The sequence below is a fragment of the Triturus cristatus genome, chromosome 7 (genome assembly GCF_964204655.1).
Source record: "Triturus cristatus chromosome 7, aTriCri1.1, whole genome shotgun sequence".
Taxonomy (NCBI): Eukaryota; Metazoa; Chordata; class Amphibia; order Caudata; family Salamandridae; genus Triturus; species Triturus cristatus.
The window spans coordinates 1,621,454,712-1,621,476,016 of record NC_140590.1 but is presented as its reverse complement, the minus strand read 5'-3'; the positions used below and the strand labels follow the sequence as shown (position 1 = coordinate 1,621,476,016).

At 46.0% G+C, this 21,305-nt stretch overlaps 1 protein-coding gene across 1 annotated transcript in view; it reads right to left on the bottom strand.

Annotated features, from left to right (window-relative positions):
• Positions 1–21,305, bottom strand: part of RAD21L1 (RAD21 cohesin complex component like 1) — a 1,288,752-nt gene that overhangs the window by 719,193 nt on the left and 548,254 nt on the right. The window contains exon 6 of the mRNA XM_085619570.1: positions 5,388–5,573. Coding sequence (XP_085475696.1) covers positions 5,388–5,573 — 186 coding nt within the window. The remainder of the gene's footprint in view (positions 1–5,387; positions 5,574–21,305) is intronic.

The window sequence follows — 21,305 nt, the reverse complement described above, 5'->3', positions numbered from 1 at the left end:
GCCATATACACGTTAAATAACGTGGGGCTTAGGGATGAGCCCTGAGGCACCCCACAGTGAAGTGGAAAGGGAGGAGATTTTGCGTTGCCTTCCCAAACCTCGAAGGTACGCCCCTCCAGAAAAGAGGCCAGCCATTCCAGGGCCGCTCCTGTGACTCCTGTCTCTGCTAGGCGTTGTGTCAACACTCCATGGTTGACAGTATCGAAGGCCGCACTTAGGTCCAGGAGGATCACTGCCACTGACCCCCCTGTATCCAAAGTGCTTCTGGCCTCCTCTACAACTGCTAGCAGGGCCGTGTCGGTTCCATGACCCGGTCGGAATCCCGTCTGGGAGTCTCTCAACCGACCATTCTCCTCGAGAAAGTTGGACAGTTGGCGGTTAACCAGTTTCTCGGCAACCTTACTAATCCCTGGTAGCAAGGAGATGGGCCTGAAATTGGCTAAGTTCTGTGGATCTAAGCCAGGCTTCTTCAGAAGCGCTTTAACGACTGCGCTCTTCCAGTCTGGCGGTACCGTGCCATGAGCGAAGGAGAGATTGACCAAATCGGTCAAAGGCTCTCCTATCGATGGGGCAGCCTGCTTTAAATACCGCATTGGGACTGGGTCTTGAGGCGAGCCACTCTTCAAGCTCCCGAGGACCTTCAGTACTTCGCCTGAGGTTACGGGGCCAAAAGACGTCAATAAATTTTCCGACATGCTTAAGTCTTCAGACGAAGTCGGGGTTCCCATCACCGGAGGGAGAGAACTAATAATGGTGTCAATTTTATTTTTGAAGTAAGTGGCCAATTCCAGACATTTTTCCTGTGGTCTGTCGTGGACAAGAATGGGATCCTGTGGTTTAAGAAGCTCCTTCATCACTAGAAAGGCTTCCCTGGATGAGGACGCAGCATGACTCACTCTCTCCCCAAAAAAGGAGGCCTTTGCTGCGCGTATAGCAAGTTTATACGTCCTTAATTCCCTACGGTATTTTTCCCTGCTCTCTGTCTCTGGGTTCTTCCTCCATAGTCTCTCCACCCGTTTACAGTTCTTTCTCAGGGTTCTAAGCTCTGGGGAGTACCATGGGGCAGACCCCACTCTCTTATCCCTAATAAGCATCTTCTTGAGTGGAAGCACATGGTCCACTGCGTTGGTCAGCCAGTTCCTCATCATAGCGTCTGCAGTCACTGGATCCTGACCTTTCTCAGGCTGGGAGCCCTCCAACCGGGCATTCCAGGCCTCTACCGGGAGCCTTGACCATGCCCTGTCTATTCTAAATTTCCTGGACGGGAGGGTATCATCTTCCTTTACCTCCCAGTTTGCCATGATCAGTGAATGGTCAGACCAGGGAAGAACGAGAGGGGGCATAGCTAATAAACCCCTCATGTTCGTAAAAAAGGGGTCCAAAAGGTGCCCTTTAACATGTGTGGGCCCGGTGTTTATCAAATTCATCTCCAGGGCGGTCAGCTCGCTCATTAAATTAGTTGCCATTGGGTCAGTTGCCTCATCAAAATGGCAGTTGAGATCTCCCAACAGAATAAAGTTGGACGAAGCTGAGGCCAGGAGAGTGGTAGTTTCCATAAGCGAAGATGTAAACTCCCCCACACTCCCAGGTGGACGATAAACTAGGAGGCCTGTCAACGTGCAGGTAGGGGAGAATTTAAGGGAAAATTGGCAGCTCTCACAATCTTTCACCCCTGCCTCCCATGCTTTGCAGCCCAGTGATTCCCTATAGATAATGGCCAAGCCTCCCCCCCTCCCTGCGCCTCTGTCAAGATGGTAGATCAAATATCCCGGCGCTAGCGCTGTAACCACATCCGGACCCGAGGCGTCAGATAGCCAAGTCTCAGTGAGAAACAAGGCTTCAACCTTGTGGTCCAGGAGAAGGGAATTAATCTCCGTAGCGTGGCAGGGAAGGGATCTGCAATTCAGCAGGGCAAGACGACGCAGGGTAGTGGGGATAGTTACTCCTAAATCCGGTTGGCAGACTCTGCATCCCCTGAAACGTTTTCCCCCTTTAGCGGTATAGCAGCATGTGACATGCTTTGGTGTTCTATAAGATAAAAGCTCTTCCTTCGTGTATCTGACCGAAGAGGCTAGATGGGGGCTCGAGTCGGGCATAACCAATGGCCCTGGTCCCGTCTGGGCCCGGACGGGCACAGACGGGCTTGACTCTGGCGAAACTCCGGCGCGCCCCCTGCGCGCGTCCGCTGCGCGGAGCCATAACGGGCTATTTTTATAGGGCAACTAGACCGGTCGTCCAATGTGACCCCACCTAAGATGGCCGCCAAAATGGGATCGAGCCCTGGACCTGGTCTAAACAAGCACCCAGGGATCAGGGACCAAGAGAAATGAATTCACAGCCCAAACGAGGGTAGGAGCGTTCAGTAGGATAATTCTAAAGATGATTTTAAAATAATTCCGTTTTTTTGAAGATTCCTAAAATGATTCTAAAAATGTGGTTCAGGTGCAGGGGGGGATCGGACACAAGGGAAAAATCAAATGCAGCTAAAATAAGCACTGAGCGCTCGACTAGCAGCCTCTCAAGAATGCTCTATCTCCGGTCTGGTAGCTAAGCCCTCCTTTTATAGGGCAACTAGACCGGTCGTCCAATGTGACCCCACCTAAGATGGCCGCCAAAATGGGATCGAGCCCTGGACCTGGTCTAAACAAGCACCCAGGGATCAGGGACCAAGAGAAATGAATTCACAGCCCAAACGAGGGTAGGAGCGTTCAGTAGGATAATTCTAAAGAATTCAGGTCTACTACCGTAGACCTGAGGCAGGACACTGTCGCCGACCGACGCCGGAGGAGACGGCCTCCGACACAGCACAAGGCGCAGGAGACCGGAGCTGGGCAAGAGCCGGGGTGGCAAAGAGGCGGCGCCGACCTGACCTCCGACGAGACAGCCGCCTGCGTGGAGGGACGAGAAGGGCCCGGGGAGGGACGAGGAGACCACCGCCAGCCGCGACTCGTGACAGGGCAAGATGGGCCCTCCGCCGACCTCTGTGGCGCCGCCAGGGGCAGCAGCCGCCGGCACCGTAGCGGCGTCACCGGGGCCAAGGCCGTCGCCTGTCCTGAGGACCAAGAGGGGCTCGGGGTGCGACCTGAGCCCCGGCGACCTCCCGCAACACCACAGGGACTCCGGCTGGAGTTTGCAGCGAAGCAGAGGCGCTGTGGTCCAAAGGAGGGACCTCCGAAGGGCCGCACCCCAACAGCACCACATCCTCCGAGCCTGGATCCGAACCAGTCTCCACCGGAGCCGCCAGCGACGCCGCGGAGGGCCCCCCACACTGCAAGGGATCCGCTGACGTCCTAGGAAGAGGAGGAGAAGCCAGCGAGGCCTGCAAAGCCGCCGCATATGTCTCCATCTGGGCTCTGATCGCACCCACGCCGGAAAACGGAGGATAAGGGGACGACATGTGGGGCCGCACCACCTGCGGAGAGCCCACTCCTCCGACAGGCCAGAACTCGACCCTCGAGGCCAAACTACGACACCTACCAATAGGTGAGTGGCGCTCCTGCGACATGGGAGAAGATCGAAGTCGGCAAGGGAGGCCACGGGTCCGAGAACCCTCCGCAGGGGCCGGGCGAGCTGACGATGCCGACCTAGACACACGAGCCGAAAGAAGTTTCATCCGGCGCTCCCACTGGGACTTCGGCTTCATCTGCTGGCACGCCTCACAATCAGTGGAGTCGTGGTGCTCCCCCAAATACCTCATACAGATGAGGTGAGGATCCGTCGCCGACATGAGGCGGCCACACGACGAGCAAGTTTTAAAGCCCGAAGGCATTCGCACACTGTTCCCACACACGCAGCAATAGCGTAAGGGAAAGGCCTAAACAGGCCCAGAGCACAAACCAGATCCGCATTGCACGCAGAAAAGGAAAAAACGGACGTAGGCGCGCTGGGGTGGGACTTATGTAATCTCGCTGACGTCACGTACGCGGATGACGCCCGGGCGGAGTTGCGTGATGCCCCATCCCACCCCCGAAGCACAGGGATGCTGGGCAAGAAAGTTTTCCGTTTCTCACGCCTGGGGATAATTCTACGTGAGGGAATCGGCGGCTAGTAGTCTCTATCAGATTGTAAAATGCAAACAATGGCAGCCTGATTACAATCTCGGCCCAAGGATGCCTTTTTCTATATATAAACATCTGTTTCTGAGTATAGTCCAAGGAGGCACTTCTACTGACTTCGAGAGGTCCCTAAATGCTGACGCTTTCGCCCACTAGCTGACTAACATCTCAGGGAGGGGTGTCCAGTTTGTGACCAAAGAGGGGTCCTACATTCTTACCCACCACATATTGGGGTTGGATTATCCAGTAGGGGAGTTTCTTGGAAGAACATACATATACACCCAAAACACATAGGTTAGGGTTTTGCATTGCAGGAGTACGCCAGATTGTTATATTATTTCATATGCTTGCATATATACGTTGTTTCAGCACAATGGTGGAACTTTGCGTTCTGTTCGCTGTCCCAACACGTATTATAACTCTCATCTGCTTCTGTCTATTGCTCATTACAGCACATTTTCTATACAAGAATCACTTTGGTTGAATAAACATTGAAAAAGTCCCTTGGTGTATTCTTTGCATATTTCTCAGAGCAAACGAGAGCATGAGCATATGAGCAAAAGGTTCTAGGTCTGCCATCATGGTTCCTTAGGTATCAGGGTTGTCATGTTTAGTGGCTGCCGGAAATATTCGCTGCCTGTCTAGATTAGGGGGGCTTATGGTGGCACTGTGAGCTAGCTGGTCTAAGAGACACATACTCTGCAGGGGTACACTGAATCAGTCTGGCACCACCGTAGATGTTGTCATCTACAATCATGCAGTTTCTACTGATTAGTGGAAACTACACGCCACAGGGGAATGCTATGGTTATATAGGATAATGTTCACGGCTTTTGCTTCCATTATAACACCAACAACCTGAAGGGGAAAAATTGAGAATTATTGGTGCTAAAATTATATGCTCTTTAAACCAACTGCCAGTTGATGGGATTGTTGTTACTTGGGTGCCAACCACCTCCCTCTGTTCATGTGTGCTGGAACACTAGCACAGGGAGATTTATCTCATTATTACTGTCTGTCACATAGTACTCTTTGTAGATTTGTAAAAGAATACATATATGTTTAAACGTTGCAATGAAACAGAATAGGAGCAGGGGACACTGTAAATACTTATGAATGTACAAAAATGTTTATTATTTAAACTCATCTAGACATAAATCTGCTCATGATACGTGTGTATCTCTAAGATTAATAACAGTTAACCTTCCACAAATATTATCCAATTTATAATTGATCGCAGTTTTTTCTTCAGAAATGCAAATTCACCTACATTGTGCCCTCACAGGCTAAAATATAATTCACACTGTTAAAAAACTTCAATAAATAAATATACCAAGCATGTCGACAGCTACCCCTTCATCTCCAAATCCATCCAGATTAAATACTTCTCTGTCATTATCCGTAACTTCTTTATCGCCTGCAAGGCTTGCAGAACTGTTCTCAGGAAAAAGACTAGCTGCACTCATGCTTAGGCTGTCATCAAATATATTGTTGTGTCTCAATATTTCCGTCTCGTCACCTGTAAAATAAAAAGTACAATTATTCTTCCTAGTACTTTAAAAAAATAAAATGCATATTCCGTCGTGCAAAAACATGTTTTTGGTCATTAAGAATTAAACTTGCCTGGATATCACAGATAGGTGGGCGAGATTAAATAAGGGGAAGTCAGCTAAAGTTGAAACCTAGTTTGAGGCAGAAGTAATTTGACTTACACTAAAGAAAGACCCTTGAACTTTTCACCTGTTTAACAGTAGGGTGTCTTGAAGTGGGTGGGCTAAAAGCGGTCTTGCTTTAAGGCATAAACCCAGTGCCTCATGTTTGTGCTGTATCGAATTCACTTTAGGTTGGTTTAACTCTATTTGAAGAAGCAGATGTATGTGAACCGTAAATATTATTTTCTACAACGGGTGTCGCTCTCACATTCCTAACCTCTGGAAACATTCATTTTTGGGGAAGCTGTTAAATCCATTTTTAAAGAATACAGTGATAGAAAGTTCAAGAATACATTTATATATTATATATATATTACATAATTAAAAAAATTGAAGGATGGGCTTGGCTCTTCCACCCATAATCTAGAACTACTGCTACACGTAATGTTTTCTTCTCCACTATGGGAGCTCTTCCATTATTTATGATATGGCCTTAGAGTGACCCTCCACCAAGCATCATAGATGTAACTTGATGGAGGAGGGTGTTTGAAAAAGATTCGTCAACCAATGAGAAGCAGTCTTTCACAGAAGCAAAACAACTGCAAGTTAGCATAAAAACATGCAACTTTTAACAAAATACATTATAATTATGCACCACTCTACAGACATCTAACTGTATAGTATCTATATTACTGCCAAAGCAGTCTACCCCGAATTAAGGGAGTAACTGCATTACCAAAAATTGGGAAGTTTGAGGAGACCTGGTGAATAATTGCTTCTATTACTCACAATATAGGTTGCTTACGTACCACTTCAGAATTGTATTATCTTTAATTGTATACATACTGAAGACTTACTTTAGTTCCATAAAATGTGAACACTATATAAATCCACCTATTAGGACAAGAACTTATCCTGCACGGTCTACAGTTGTGTTCCCCTGCCCTAAGTTCTAACTACGTGCATCTGGCATTCTGATTTTTGGCATAAGCTTCATATTTATCAACTGTGTACGCAGATGCCTAGGCCTGTTACTTGACATGCATGAGGTCCTGGACTTATCCTGTGACCTGGAGGGGCACACTAAGTGTGCCCTCATTGTACACACAGTGGACTATTATCTCTGTCATAGGTTTAGCACAAGTAGTGGTGATGGCAGCATACTGTGTATTGTAAATCCGTAGTTGCGGCTAAATCCTCTTAATCTGAGTCAGTAGAGTGGAAGACTACTGGTCCACTCGCGTTCATTTGCACTTTGCACGCTACATACATAATGTGTGCGAGCCTGAGTAATACATTTGCAGCTGTAAAGGCGCAGCTCTGCTCCATGGGTCTGTCCTGCAAGTTGCTTTCACACGCACGGCTCCTAGCGGTAGATGTGACCCAGATTTTCCCCATGCCACAGGAAGCCTTAACATGGTTGAGATCAGTGGTCGAAGTGGGGGGAAAAAAAGTAGGGGGAACTGTGGGCAGAGAATCAGAGGGCGGGAATAAACCAAAGATTGGATCAGTGGGCAGAGTCAGAGGTGTGGCCAGAATGTGCAAAACAACCCAATATTCAACATTTGTTTGACATTTCACTACCCAGTTACAGCTTATTAGGTTATTTAATTCAACCAATGGATCCACATGATTATTCAAGGTTTAATATGAGTAATTGACATTAAAATACATTCACAAAGTGGGATATGTTTACAATCACAGAATGTCTCAAATACGCTTAAAAGTGGAAGCATAAGCCATTTGTCTCCGAGCAATGGAGTTTGTCATCAGCACTTCGCCCTTTTTCCACAATAGCAGTTCAAACATGAATGGCAAAATATTCTAGTTTGCAAATGTTTTCTACATAAATATGCCTCAGCCATATTTGCCACATAATACAAGATCTGCTGCATAATCGGATAATTTTAACTAATAAATTGTTTGTTTCTCAGACAGATCAAAAGTTACTGAAAAACGTGACTTGTGTTGCTGGGAAGTTTATAGCCATTTGCCAAGGTTGACTGATCACCTTTCTCACTGCTGCATTTGTAATTTACACTGGTACTAATAATGTTAAATCTTTCCCGAGACTTTTAGCATGTGTACAAATGTCAAAATAATAAAATATCAGAAAATCTACTACATTACGCTGCAGACTTTTTTTGCTGCATAATTTAGTCAACACTGCAGTATAGTTTCGTCCTTCTTTGCTGCATAAATCCAGTGCCCCTAAAGCAGGCAACACATGTTAAAAGTGCTTGAGCATGAAGCATGAGAGACTGTGAAGTTTGCGAACTTAGTTTGGTGTGCATGCAAATCCTGCATTGCTGATCCCTGGTGAGTTGCAGCTACTACTGCTGAAACAAAGCCAATGGAGGCACCAATGGGTGAGGTGGACTGGCCTCAATGGCAGGGCCGGCTTTAGCGCTGCTGGCGCACTGTGCAACAATGTTTGTTAGTGCCCCCCAATGACCACCTCCACCAGGATTCCCTCACTACCACCCTTTCACAGTCACCCTCAAGTCTCCATAACAACACTCTCTCTGCATTTAATCGGATTTACTGCACCACTCATATCAGTGTAGGGTGTAAGAGCACTTTACATCACACACATTACACAGAGACAATTATACGTGTGTAAATTACTTTATAGAAAATGTTACATAAGACTAAGGACTAAAAGGTGTGGGAGTCACATGACAACCATACTAGTAGGCCAAATAGTTTAATAGTGATTGACCTCGAGAGATACAAACTCAGAATTTTAAACGTAATACCATGGTTGGGGGTTCTCTTTAATAATCAGAATTGATTTCTATCCAAAAGAACACTTTTTGCAACATTAGGATTATCAAAGACTGGGGGAAAAAACAAATCTCTAATTTATACCTTGCACTTTGTATGCAGCTCTCATAGATGACAGTTAATAGCTCATTGTTCTATGACATGATTTTAACTTATAAACTGCAAGTAACAAAAAGATCTCTCTGACAAAAGCAGTAACCCACTGACCTATTTACACTATGTGCATTTTGTGAGCTGCATGGTACATGTTCTTTGCAGCAGGCAAAACTTTCTCTAGACAAAACTCTGATCTCTCTAGAAAGAGCTGGAGTCCAGAAAAGCAGGCAGCAACCGCTTTAAAACCCTAATATACTTGCAAGCACGTTGCCCCCACCCAAAGTCAGCGGCCATTGCGGTCACACCGTTAGCACGGCCCTACAGCTGGCCCTTCTCAAGGGTCCTATGACCTCAATGACAGAGTCACTGTTGCTCTAGGGTGTGCTGCTTCATAGGCCTGCCCGCACGACTGGTGGTGAACTTCAGTATGTATTGCGGTGGGCAAGCCTTGAAGGTTAACCCACACTTGTCACCGCTGGGTCCACCTGCTGGTGGTAAGACACCAGAGCTTTTAAGGTCTTGCGGGCCTTCTAAGGTCTAGCATTGGAATGTGAGTGGTCTGGTCATGAAGGCTGAACCTGGTTTTCCAGTTCCAAATTCGGCGGCTCTGACCATAGTGCCACATAAGTCTTCCCCACTGAACACCGTACTGCCCCACTGAGAGAAACTCGCACTGCCTTGAACTACAAGCCGATTGTGCCTCGCTATAAACACCTGAAAGCGGCTCAATTTAAATTACGCACTAGACAAGACCAATATGTTCCCTACAAAAAAAAGTAACATGTAAAAAAGCAAACACTCCTAGGGAATGCAAAATTAAGTGAAGGATGTGAAATGTAAACAGGAACAACATGGTTACCTTAACGCTTTTACACTCATTATTTGGAAATCACTGAGTGCTTTTGCCTGAAAAATTAAGGACACGACTACAGGACCCGAAATGGACCTATTTCAATGTCCATTGCTTATTTCCTTACAAAACGTAAGCATTATGGTAAAAAGACCACATCCCTGAACATAGAGCCGCAGTACACACTGTTTTTCAATCCACGCATTGCAGTACCTCCAGGATTGATGCTCTAGTTCCCCGCCTGGGGAAAACAATGCTGTTCAAAGAAAGACAAGTAAACAAAAGTAGCACTTCACTGGCAAACTCTGTAAAGTGACGCTAATGTGTTTGGTTGTGAATAAAATCAATCCGTCCACTTTAGTACCACTATGTCTTGCTTTATTTTTCATATTTTTAACCTTTTATTCTCGAGGCTGCACTTTGTTCTGACATTTTTCTATTCCAAAGACGAGATTTCTAGCAAGTGTTTTTCTCTTTTGGATCCATTTCATAGGGGAACAAACAAAATTAGGAAAGAGGATGAGAACCGTTTCTTGAAGTCATGGTTTTCAGTAAGTGAGAGGAGCTACACAAAGAGAGGGAATAACAGTAAGAAAGAAAGAGGGGGACAGCTGAAGTGGCAGAGCAGAAGTGGACACTGTGGTTGTATTCTCTGGGCAAGAATGAAAAGACAGATTCCTTTTCCTTCTCTGTCCGTCCCTACCGAGCCTGATCTATAGGCCTCGCCTATTTCTGCTGTCCTGGGACGCTTGTTCAAATTAAACCAGCATTGGCATAGCCAATAGGTCTCGCTTTTGGGACGTTATAAGTATTTAGTGATGCAGCACAATATCCTTATTGCAACACCACCAACTGTTGCATGGCTAAACACTTATAAGGTCCCAAAGGCGAGACCTATTGGCTATGCCAATGCTTGTTTACTAACGCAAAAAGAACTGTTGATGGACAGAATGCAGAACAATGTCATACATTCACCCCAGTACAGAGATCTGGGCCTAAATCCATCGTTTTATTCCTCACCATGCCATTCCAGTTTGGACCCAGCCATATGCAAATCAGTCTTGACCCTGTGCCCCATGGGAACAGTCCAGCCCGAACTGCCAGGCCAGGTCCTCTCTGGACTGGAAACAAGCATCCTAGGACCGGTTTCGGGGTTTCACCACTCTTCAGCCAGGATAGCTTGATTCCAGTGGCATGGAGAGCACGGGACGCGCGGAGGGAGCAGAGAAGCAACCAAGAGCTCTCTATCACAGCTAAGCAGCACAACCCCATCTGTAGCCTGCAAACACCACCTCCAATAGAAAGCAGAGCCAACAAAACAATTGGCAATAAAACAAACATTGGTGCTCGGAACAAAAAGTCCATAAGACAGGCAGAGATCATAAAAAGTAAAAGAAGCACAAATGACAAAAAGTGGCATTAAAGCTTAAATACAGTGAGGCAAAGAAGCACATGCAGTAGCAGAAAGAGAAACAAGAGTGCTAAAAAGAAGGGAAACAAGAGGGAGCTGGGTAAAGAGAAAGACAAGCGCACGCGCTGAAAGTTTAAAACAAGCTGCGAGACGCGCTCTGTGGTGGAGGAGGGGCATTGAAGCGAGACGCGCGCGCTTGGCCGAGTGAGAGGAAAGCCAGATGGCGCCTCTGCTTGTGCCTATGCGCTTAACCGCACACTGTATGCCACACAAAGCTGTGGTCGGACTTTGAAAACTCCACTCCTAAATGTCTCACCAGAGCAGCGCATGCGCTGGCTCAGGCGAGACCTAAAAAGTAGGTAAACGTAATCTATGGAGTTAAAAGTAGGGGCACTACGTGCCTTGCCGATCCCGCCCACTTCGACCGCTGGTTGGGATCCAAGGGGATGGAGGATTCATCTTGAGTGCAGGCCCACGATCTGTTGGGCTGTTCCAAAAGGAGGCCATGAGGCCCCACCACCCCCTCTCCCAGGGAGGGGAGGGTGGCTCCTTGCTTTAACTGATTGGGGGGTTGGGTTGGCCCCCAGATGATGCTGGGAGAAAGGGACTTTCCTCACCGGATCATAATTCTGACACAGGCTAGGAGAAGCCAGCATGGTAACTTTGTTGAAGAGTTTTTCTTGGCTCGCTCTAGAAAGGACTGTCACAAGGACACTGCACTGGGTCACGGAGTAGCTAGCTGACACACGGTGCAGGGGATTGTGGGACGATGCATGTTTGTGTTCAACCCACGGGTGTGGGAGTTATTGGTTTGTTGAAGTTTAATGTTTGTGTTCTAATGGGGAGGAGCGACACTGGGAGAAGGTGGAGAGATAAGGGTGGGGAGGGGGAATCAAAGGCTTGAGTACAGGTGCTTTACCCAAAGATTACCAAGGTATGTTATGGATGCGAACTACAATGTGCTGACTTGGAGTATCAGGGGCATAGTGAGGCGCCATAGAGTATATGCATATCTCCAACACAGGCATATACATATTACATGTATCCAAGAGTCTCATCTCACGCGGGAGGAACTGGAGAAGGTGGTCAAGGGATGGAGTGGACAAGTGTTAGGGAATGGGTACTCTGCATATGCAAGAAGGGTCCTAATCTGGACAGACCTGGGGGTGCCCTTCATGCACAATTGAGTGGTGGTGAATGCAGAGTATGTGTTGCTGGAGGGGGTGCCAGATGGCCGACCAGTACATGTGTTGTCGCTTTATGCACCTAATGGCCTGGGGGGGGGGGCGTTAAGCTCAGGGACCCTCAGGCACTGGGGATCTGCTGGGGTGATTTTAATTGCATACACAGCATGGAAACTGATCGCTTGGTGCTCCACCTCACAGGGACACAGGGCATTTGTGCAACAAGACATTTTAGGTGCTGGACGGCAGAGGTGCAGCTGCATGACGTGTGGCAGCTAGGACACCTGGGGAGCCGAAGTACTCTTATTATGCTCAGAGACATCAGATACACACCAGACGGGACTATATTTTTGGTAATGTCGTGCTCTGGCGCATGGTGGGCTCACAATATCTAGGATGGACCTTATCTGACCACAATCCCCTCAGGGTTACGCTACATTTAAGGGGGGGGGGGGCGTTCTGATTCAGACATGTAGGCTCCAGTTGGAAGCCCTCCTCTACACGGCCTTTTGGAAAACCATCAGAACAAACTTATTACACTAGTTTGGGACAATTAGGGGTTGGTAGGGACAAGGGGGATGGGATGTGATGAAGGTGGTTCTGAGAGGGCACTGAATAAAAATCACTTGAGGGGACGCCATCATCCCTACTCTGCAGTCTTGACGCTGGGGGTTCGGATACGGGTGGCGGTGAGGGCAGTGCAGACCTAAGACTCTATAAAGTGGGACCCACTTGTTACAGTTTTAAGTTTGTTATGACCAAGGAAAGGAGTTCCCACTAAAATACTGAGATGATGGCTGTACAAACAACGTTGGTGTCTACCGGACAGCCAGCTACACGGTGTTGTAGGGACATCATCTGAATCTACCTCATGCTGCAACAGCAGATTACCTCTCCTGGAAGCCAGACGTCCACCTTAGTGAGGGAAGGAGCCTGCCAACTCAACAAGAGGAGTGTCATTCCAAGAGGAGCTACATGTATCAAGGCCCCTATGCAGTGGATCTGCAGAAGCTGAGGATGACAGGACATTCTAAGTGCCCTCGTAAGGTGGGCCCCAGGCTCTCCCTTGAGAAACCAGTCTGAAAGTGTGAACTAAGACGTGACCTGTGGTGCTAGGCCAAAGACTTGAGCCTGCAGCGTGTCCTGAACTGTTATTCCCAAAGAGTGAAGCTGCAGCGTGACCACAGCTGCCTTACCAGACTTGTGAAGCCGTAGTGTGACTGAAGCCACCACCTGACTTGAAACATTAGTGAGATCTGAGCAGTGCCCCAGCCAACTGGTGATGCCTTCTTTAGGCCTTACCTACTGTGAGAACCTGGCATGTAGGTGGCTGCCCAGGCGGTGCTGCACTGCGCCCTGCCGGACCAGCCATAAACCAGCCCTTCCTCAAGCTGCTGTCGACAATAGGAGCAGCCGTATCCTTGCAGCTGTGACCAAGGAGGCTTACAGTCGTATCCAAAAAGTAGAGGAGTAGTGCGGCCACTGAGACGACAGCCTGATGCACGGACTTACAGAATTGTTCAGGTGAAAAACTATAACTAAAAAACACTGAGCACTACTGCAAGAGTATTAGAGGTAGTATGCACCAGAGACTAATCTCGCTATGTACTGCAAAAGGAAGGAATATGCCTGGACCTTAAGGAAGAGAGGTATGAGAATACTCTAGCGCCAGGACACTAAACCTAGGACTTGGGAGTGTTTATCCACAGACAATGCTGCAGCATTTCCAATTGGACAGAAGCCAAGAATCTAGCAACTGAGTTGTGAATAAAAAGAAGGTACTGGGCAAGGGCCTTACCATTCAATAGCTAATCAATGTTTCTTGTGGAGGTTTTGCATTAAAAAGTATAGGTTTGTGCAACAATAATCACCGCAACTTGAACTATTGAGAATTTTGTAGATTGCAATGTCTCAAGAACCATCGAAGACTCTTGTTGAGGGACAGAGTCAAACTGAAGCTTAATCAGGACACTATTGCAGCTGATCTGACAATTTGTTTTGTGTATCCCTAAAATATGTGACAAGCATCAACCTATTTCTTTTGTCATGGGCGACCTTTCAATATATCTATTGCAATTTTTGTTCAAATCCAAGGTTTAACTGGAATAAATGTACAGAGCTGAATCTTCAGATGTGTGTCCAATGTGTGCTTCCACAATATATAACCCACCATCAGAACCTTTGAAATTGAATCTCTATGTGACCCAGATGTCAAAAGATCTCGGAACACAGCCAGACTTTGATATCAGAAACACCATCTTTGAAACTCAACATCGAACAAGAGCACCAATCCTTATTCCGTCTAGTATGCAATCTCACTTCTAAAACTAAAAAAGTGTAGGTAAAACTTTTAACCTTAAACCCTAACAATGTATACGTTCTGACCACCAAAAACAATTTAAATACACCATCTAGGCAGGTACTCTGCAGTAACTGTTGGTTACAAAGGCTGCCATGACCTCTAAACAGGCTCCAAATTCGTAGCCTGAATACAATAAACATTCAAATGTTAAAGTTAATCTCATTAATGTGAGAATTATTGCACATATTTATATAAGGCATTTGTCGCAATGCAATTCAAAGTTGGAACTTTTCATTACAGAATCTCTCTTGAAATTTCAAAATACCCGTAGATAACTCATAAGACTAAAGACTATGCAACTTTCATACTCAAACTAACTTGTTAATTTAGGCCCATGGAGTTGCAACTCTTAAATATCAATGTCATACTAACTAATTTACAAGAGTAACTATTTAACTGATGTCAACAGAACAGTCTAAACTCTCGGTGCCTCGTTATACAGAGAGCTTACATTTATGCAAGCCCTCTTCCTGAGAAACACTATGCGTCTCACGTTTTGGAGTCTTGGTGTCAATAACATGCAGTTTTCATTGTGCCTTTTAATACTAAAGTGTAGGACTCCTCTTCTAGCTCCTTTATTTGATGGTGTCTTGCTTACACATGCACAATAGTCCCTGGAGTGTCTCGGTTCAGAACTTAAAGGTACTGGATTCAGAACAGTTCTAGGGGGCCTTGAAAAATGCATGCCTTTGAGACTTTGCAATTCTTATGAATACATAAAGGGGGATTCAAAGTAGACAGAGTAGGCTACCAGGAAGTCAGATTGTATAGACTGCAGGTCTACTTTTACCAGGCTCTTCTCAATCAGAAAAGCCACAGTTCTCAAATATGAATTGCAAACACGTTATCATAGAAACATCAAACGCATAATCACGAACTTTAAGGAGAACATACAACGATGGAAACTCCTCCCACTCACGATACTGGGTAGAGCGTCCATGTTTAAGATGATCACACTACCACAATTTTTATATGCCCTACAGAACACATTTTCCCCTACCGCAAGCACTATTCCGGGAGATAGCAGCAGAAGTATGTTCTTTTCTGTGGTTGGTGAAACAGCCCAGAATTGCGCTCCATACCCTACAGCGCAATCAGCACAACGGGGTAATTTCACTGCCCGACATAGAAGCTTATTGGGTGGAGCACCCAACCCCAATCAATGAGTGGGCACACGCACCAGGGGCACACCCCACCTATAGGTTAGAGGGGGCCACCGTGAGTGGGCGTACATTTTTGCACTATTTATATGGTGGTAGAGGCAAGGGGAAGCTTCTCCCGGCCACTCATGTCACGGTGGACTTCTGGGGGAAGGGCCACGAAAGCGATTGGGTGGGAATGCAAACTGACCAAGGAGACACCCTTGTGGCACTGCACTTGGCTTAAGGAACTGCATAAATTGAAGGGCTTCGGCGGCTGGGATGCTATAGGTATCTCTAAGTTAGGTGATATCATCTATAATGGGAGGTTGAAAAAGCTTTGATACTCTCAAGGCTGAATACTTGTTACACCCATCTCAGTTCCTGAAATTCGCACAGCTTAGGGTCACCTGGCTAGCGGGAAAAAGGGACAACTCCCCGCTGCCGGAATATGCTCCATTAGCGGGGAGATTGCTCCAGGAACTTATTACGACTAAAGCCGTCTTCTTAACATACAAGACCCTGGGCAAGCTGTGGTCAAAGTGGGAAGGTAAAATGTAGACTGGGTGCAGCTCTAATGCACCCCAGGGAGGTGGCGTTCAAATCATGACTTCGCCTCATACAATATAAAGTACTGCATAAAATATATTATGATCGAGTTCGGTTGCATAACATGGGGGGTGCCAGAGGACCCCAGGTGCCAGAGGTGTGGACACGGAGAAGGCAACTTTTACTATATCATCTGGGAGTGTGTAAGGATACAGACCTATTGGGAAAAGATAACGAGGGAGCTAACTAAAATACTAGACACCACAGTGCCCCTAGACCCCAGACTTATACTATACGGTATTTCATATGTCGTCGAACTGGGCAGACCTCAATTGATCTTCCTTGCACTAGCGCTGGTAGTAGCTAAAAGACGGGGCAAGAAAATGGGAGCTGTAGAGATACTGCTACTGCGAGAATGGAGGGCAGGGATGGATATGTATATGGCGGCCGAAAGAGTCACCTATAAGGCTAGGGGCTGTCCCAAAAAATTTCGAAAGGTATGGAGCAAATGGAGGAGGTACTATCGTTTTGACGCAACACTGGGGGATACCCATTCGGACCCTACGGGACAAGCCCCACCAGATACCCTAAGAGCCCAAGACACCCCGAACACGTAGGGGAGGGAGTGGTACCCAGGGAATTGTTTTTAATTGGTAGTCGCTGCATGACTGGCCCGCAAAGTATCTGTAAGATTGATGAAGATCCACTGCTCTGTATACTGACTAATTACATCAAAAGCTGGCTGACTGTAATTAACATTATTCATGTTAGGTTTGGTTTTGAAAATGACAACAAAAATACTCATTAAAATATATATATATATATATATTCACTGAAAAAACTATAGGTTTCAGGGGTGTTCTAGTTAGCTGGACTTTTCACTTGTACAAAACCATTGAAATTCCCCCGTTATAGTTAGTTCAGCTAACTATAACTCGCGCGCCCGCAATGCACTGCTGATGACGTCACATATTACATCACTCATGACATGGTCAGTGACATCACTGATGACATCTCAAATGACATCACTGATGACATCACTGATTACATCACTGATGACATCATCCAGTGAATGTGTGCTTTTCTGAAAATTAAATATGTTTTATATATCTATATCTCAAGGTCGATGGAAGAATAAATGGGTATATAAGTGTCTAAATGGATGATTTGTTTTTGAAAAATTGATTGTGCAACTGACTGATTAAGTGTATCATAGTGAATACATGGCTTAGTGAGTAATGTTTAAATATGTAAATATCTGTATCAGTCTCTCACTTTGTGTATAAGTGGCTGCATGGGTTGGTGAGTAGCTACACGGGTGTCTATATAGGTTATTAGTTGGTTTTTTGAGTATCAGTCTGAGTGTCTGCATGGTTCGGTGGGGGGTATTACGTAGTGCATAGTTGCATGAATGAGTGACTCACTGTTTGTATGTGTTGAAGACAGCATGTGTGCAGGACTGTATGGGTGGATGAGTGTGTGTATGGGTGTGTTAGTGAGTGAATGACTGTCTCAATAGTGTCTTTATGAGTAACTACATATGTTTTAAACTAGTATTGGTGTATATAAGTGAGTATATGTGAGAGTGAGAGATTGAAAGAGTTCCTGTATGAATAAGTATGTGTTTCTATAAGTGATTGTTTAAAAGACTAAGTATGTGTAAGTTTCCGTAGAAGTAAGTGTGGTGGTGTGTGTATAACTGTATATGCAAGTAAATGTATGTTTGATTCTTTATTAGCATGAGTGACTGTGTGTGTGAGTAACTCTATGGATGAGTGGCATTGTGTAACAGGATGTATAGGTGTATGAGTACATATCATGAGTGAGTACATGTATGAGTGACTGTATAGGACTGTTGGTGAATGAGTGGATGTGTATGTGGATCTTAGAATTACTGAAGAGGTTGTTGTAACTGGTATTGGTATGTCCATTGTTTTGAAAATTGTAGTCTCTATTTTTGAATGTGTGTATCAAAGGTTATATTAGGGTGAGAGGAGGTCTGCCACTCTATCACAAGGATGATGTCATCAGTGATGTCATTTGAGATGTCATCAGTGATGTCAGGAGTGATGTCACTGACCAGGTCATGAGTGATGTAATATGTGACGTCATCAGCAGTGCATTGCGGGCGCGCGAGTTATAGTTAGCTGAACTAACTATAACGGGGGAATTTCAATGGTTTTGTACAAGTGAAAAGTCCAGCTAACTATAACACCCCTGAAACCTATAGTTTTTTCAGTGAATTTCTGAGGTTTTTTAAATGCTAATTCCTAACTATAACGTGCCTGAAACCTATGGTTTTTTCTGTGAATTTCAAAGGTTTTTTAAATGCTAATTTCTAACTATGCCTACAGAGATAGGACATGTGAAGAAAGAAGAGAAAATGCACAGAAAGAAAAAAAAGAAGTGCAGAAAGAAGCAACAGAAGTCCTCAAAGACGAAGAAAAGTGCAGGAAGAAGGATAACGTGCAGAAAGAACAAAAAGAAGAGCAGAAAGAAGCCTTGTTGCAAAATCATCCTGTAACCTCAACTTTTTCAGACGGATACTGGTGGTAACTGAGTCTGACTAACCAGTCCTAGAGCCAGTGCTATGTTAAAAGACACTTAGAATACAGTGAGAACACCTACATACACTAGGGAACATTATGCGTTGGGGTTCCCCTGTGATTAGCATGACCTCCTCTGTAAGCCCCTAGTATATAATAGGGCAGGGGGATTAAAACTACCTCTTAAAACAGGCCACAGGGCGCTTTTGCACACGTTAACTCAGGCCCCGTCCCCTCCCCTCACCACTGTGTAAACACGCCCTGTGTCCGTTTTTAGTTGGGAGATTAAGTTCATTTGAATCCTGAGGGTCCCCAGGGTCCAACTAGCCCACTAGGTACCTCCAGTAAGTGCCACAGAGCTGCGTTGCAGAGAGGTGTAAAAAGTGGCACGGCCTGGACCACCTCTCTGCAATGCAGCTCAGTGGCGCTTACTGGAAGCACTTGGTGGGCTAGGTAGCCCCCAGGGGCCCACAGTATTGAAGGGAAATCATATCCCCAATTTAAAACGTGCCATAGTGCGTGTTTGCACACGTCACCTAAGGCCCCGTCCCCTCCCTTCACCACTGTGTAAACGCGCCCTGTGGCTGTTCTAAGTTGAGAGATTAAGTCCCCTTGAATCCTAAGGGTCCCTAGGGTCAGGAGATTCTAATCTGCTTAGACTTTGCAGCCTCTGGTGAAGCGACCCTAAGCTCCTTTATTTCTATTGCCCAGTTGATTGCTGGTTTGTTAATGGTGCCCGTGGTTGGCCCTGCCCCTGATGACCCTAGATGGTTTGAAGATGAATGTTATCAGGTTCTTCGCCTCCTAAAGAAAGCCCCGATACAATCCCCTTGAGACAGAGCATGGGTGGCAAACTGTCGTTGTAATTACAAGGGTGTATTGAGAGAATGGAGGCGTTTGTTACAAAGACAGGAATGGAATAAGCTAATCCAAGCGAGTGAGCAACGAGCTAGCTCACTTTTCTGGCAGGTCATAAATAGACCCTGCTTTTCAGAGCCATCCAGGCCCGCACTATGCCATCATATCACCCCAGAAGAATTGATTGATCGTTCCAGAGGAGTGAATAACATTGGATATAGCGATGGATCCTCCCCAATGAGATAAAACCCGGACAGGGATATATCCCAGTTACTGTCTCCTTGGAGGAAGTATGTCTGGGCATTAAGGGATTGCCCCGGAATAAGTCGCCAGGACCCGACAGGATACCATCTGATCTTTTCCAAGACAACAGACATGTGAGCTCCGGTTTTGACCACAGTGCTAAATGCAGCAGCAAGGGAAGGGATGCCGCCTTCTTGGTCAACTGCTACCATCGTTCCAGTTTTCAAGAAGGGGGCGAAGGATAATCCACACTGGTACCGCCCCATTTCCCTCATTGACTCCACAGTTAATGTTCTGTGTCTGCTTTTATTTACGGAATGTCTTCTTTTATCTTTAATAGTTGTGGTTACTTCTGGAAAATTCAATATTATTAGAAAAGCATTTAAAGTTACTCACAGTAAAATTAAAGGAAAAAAATAAACCATGATGCAAAAGCAGAAATTAAAGCAATAATTGGCTTACGAGGTCTGAAATTGAAGATAAGAAACGCGTTACTTACCTGTAACAGCAGTTATCCTGTATTGGTGTCTTTCATAGATTCACATGCCCGAATCATTCCCCGTCGTCGAGACGGGAGCCTCCGGTACATAGAAAAGTAATGTCCTATAGACATACATAGAGAAAAATAGGCCTAAGGGCCTCCCCTTAGTAGCCTACCCTTGTCCTTATGTAAAAAGGACCAAACTCTTAGAGCCAGCCAATCAGCTATCACCTCCCTCTAGAACCTTCCTGACAGGAGCCTCAGTCCCTCAGATTTTCGTACGCACCAAGCTAGGTAGGCGTAACACAGTTAGAGAGAGACGCGAGTCCTTCCAGGGGAGGCGGGAGGGTTGCATGTGAATCTATGAAAGACACCAATACTGGATAACTGCTGTTACAGGTAAGTAACGCGTTTCTTATCCAGTATTAGGGGTGTCTTTCATAGATTCACATGCCTGAATCAGAGTAGTTAGCAGTACATTATGCACATTTCCGATGTAATCATGCCATATAGTCATTTTAGATAATACACATATTACCATGCGACTTTGAAACATTGGCATACATCAATATATCATAGCAGCAAGAGATGTGCATACCAGGATGGCGGGATGTTGGAAGGCTCACCTCACTGGAATAGATGGCGAAGCACCGCCTGGCCCACTGCTGCATCCTTCATAAGTTCAGCATCCAGGCAGTAGTGTCTGGAGAAGGTGTGCGGTGACTTCCACGTCGCCGCTCTACATATGTCCAAAATCGGCACTCCAGCGAACAGCGCTGCTGATGTGGACATCGCTCTGGTGTAATGCGCTTCAACCTTAGCTCTCAAAGGCCGTCCGGCCCCGTCATGGCAGAATGCTATCGCTGAGGAGATCCACCTTGAGATGCTCTGTTTCGTTAGAGGCATACCCATCCTTGGCCTACTGTAGGCCACAAATAGCTGTGATGACTTCCTGAAGCTCTTTGTTTTGTCTATGTAAAACTTTAGACACCTTTTGAGGTCCAAGGAGTGTAGCGTCCTTTCTGCTGCGGTGGTAGGGTTTGCAAAGAAGGAACGTAGAACCATCGGTTCATTAAGGTGAAAGTCTGAAGGC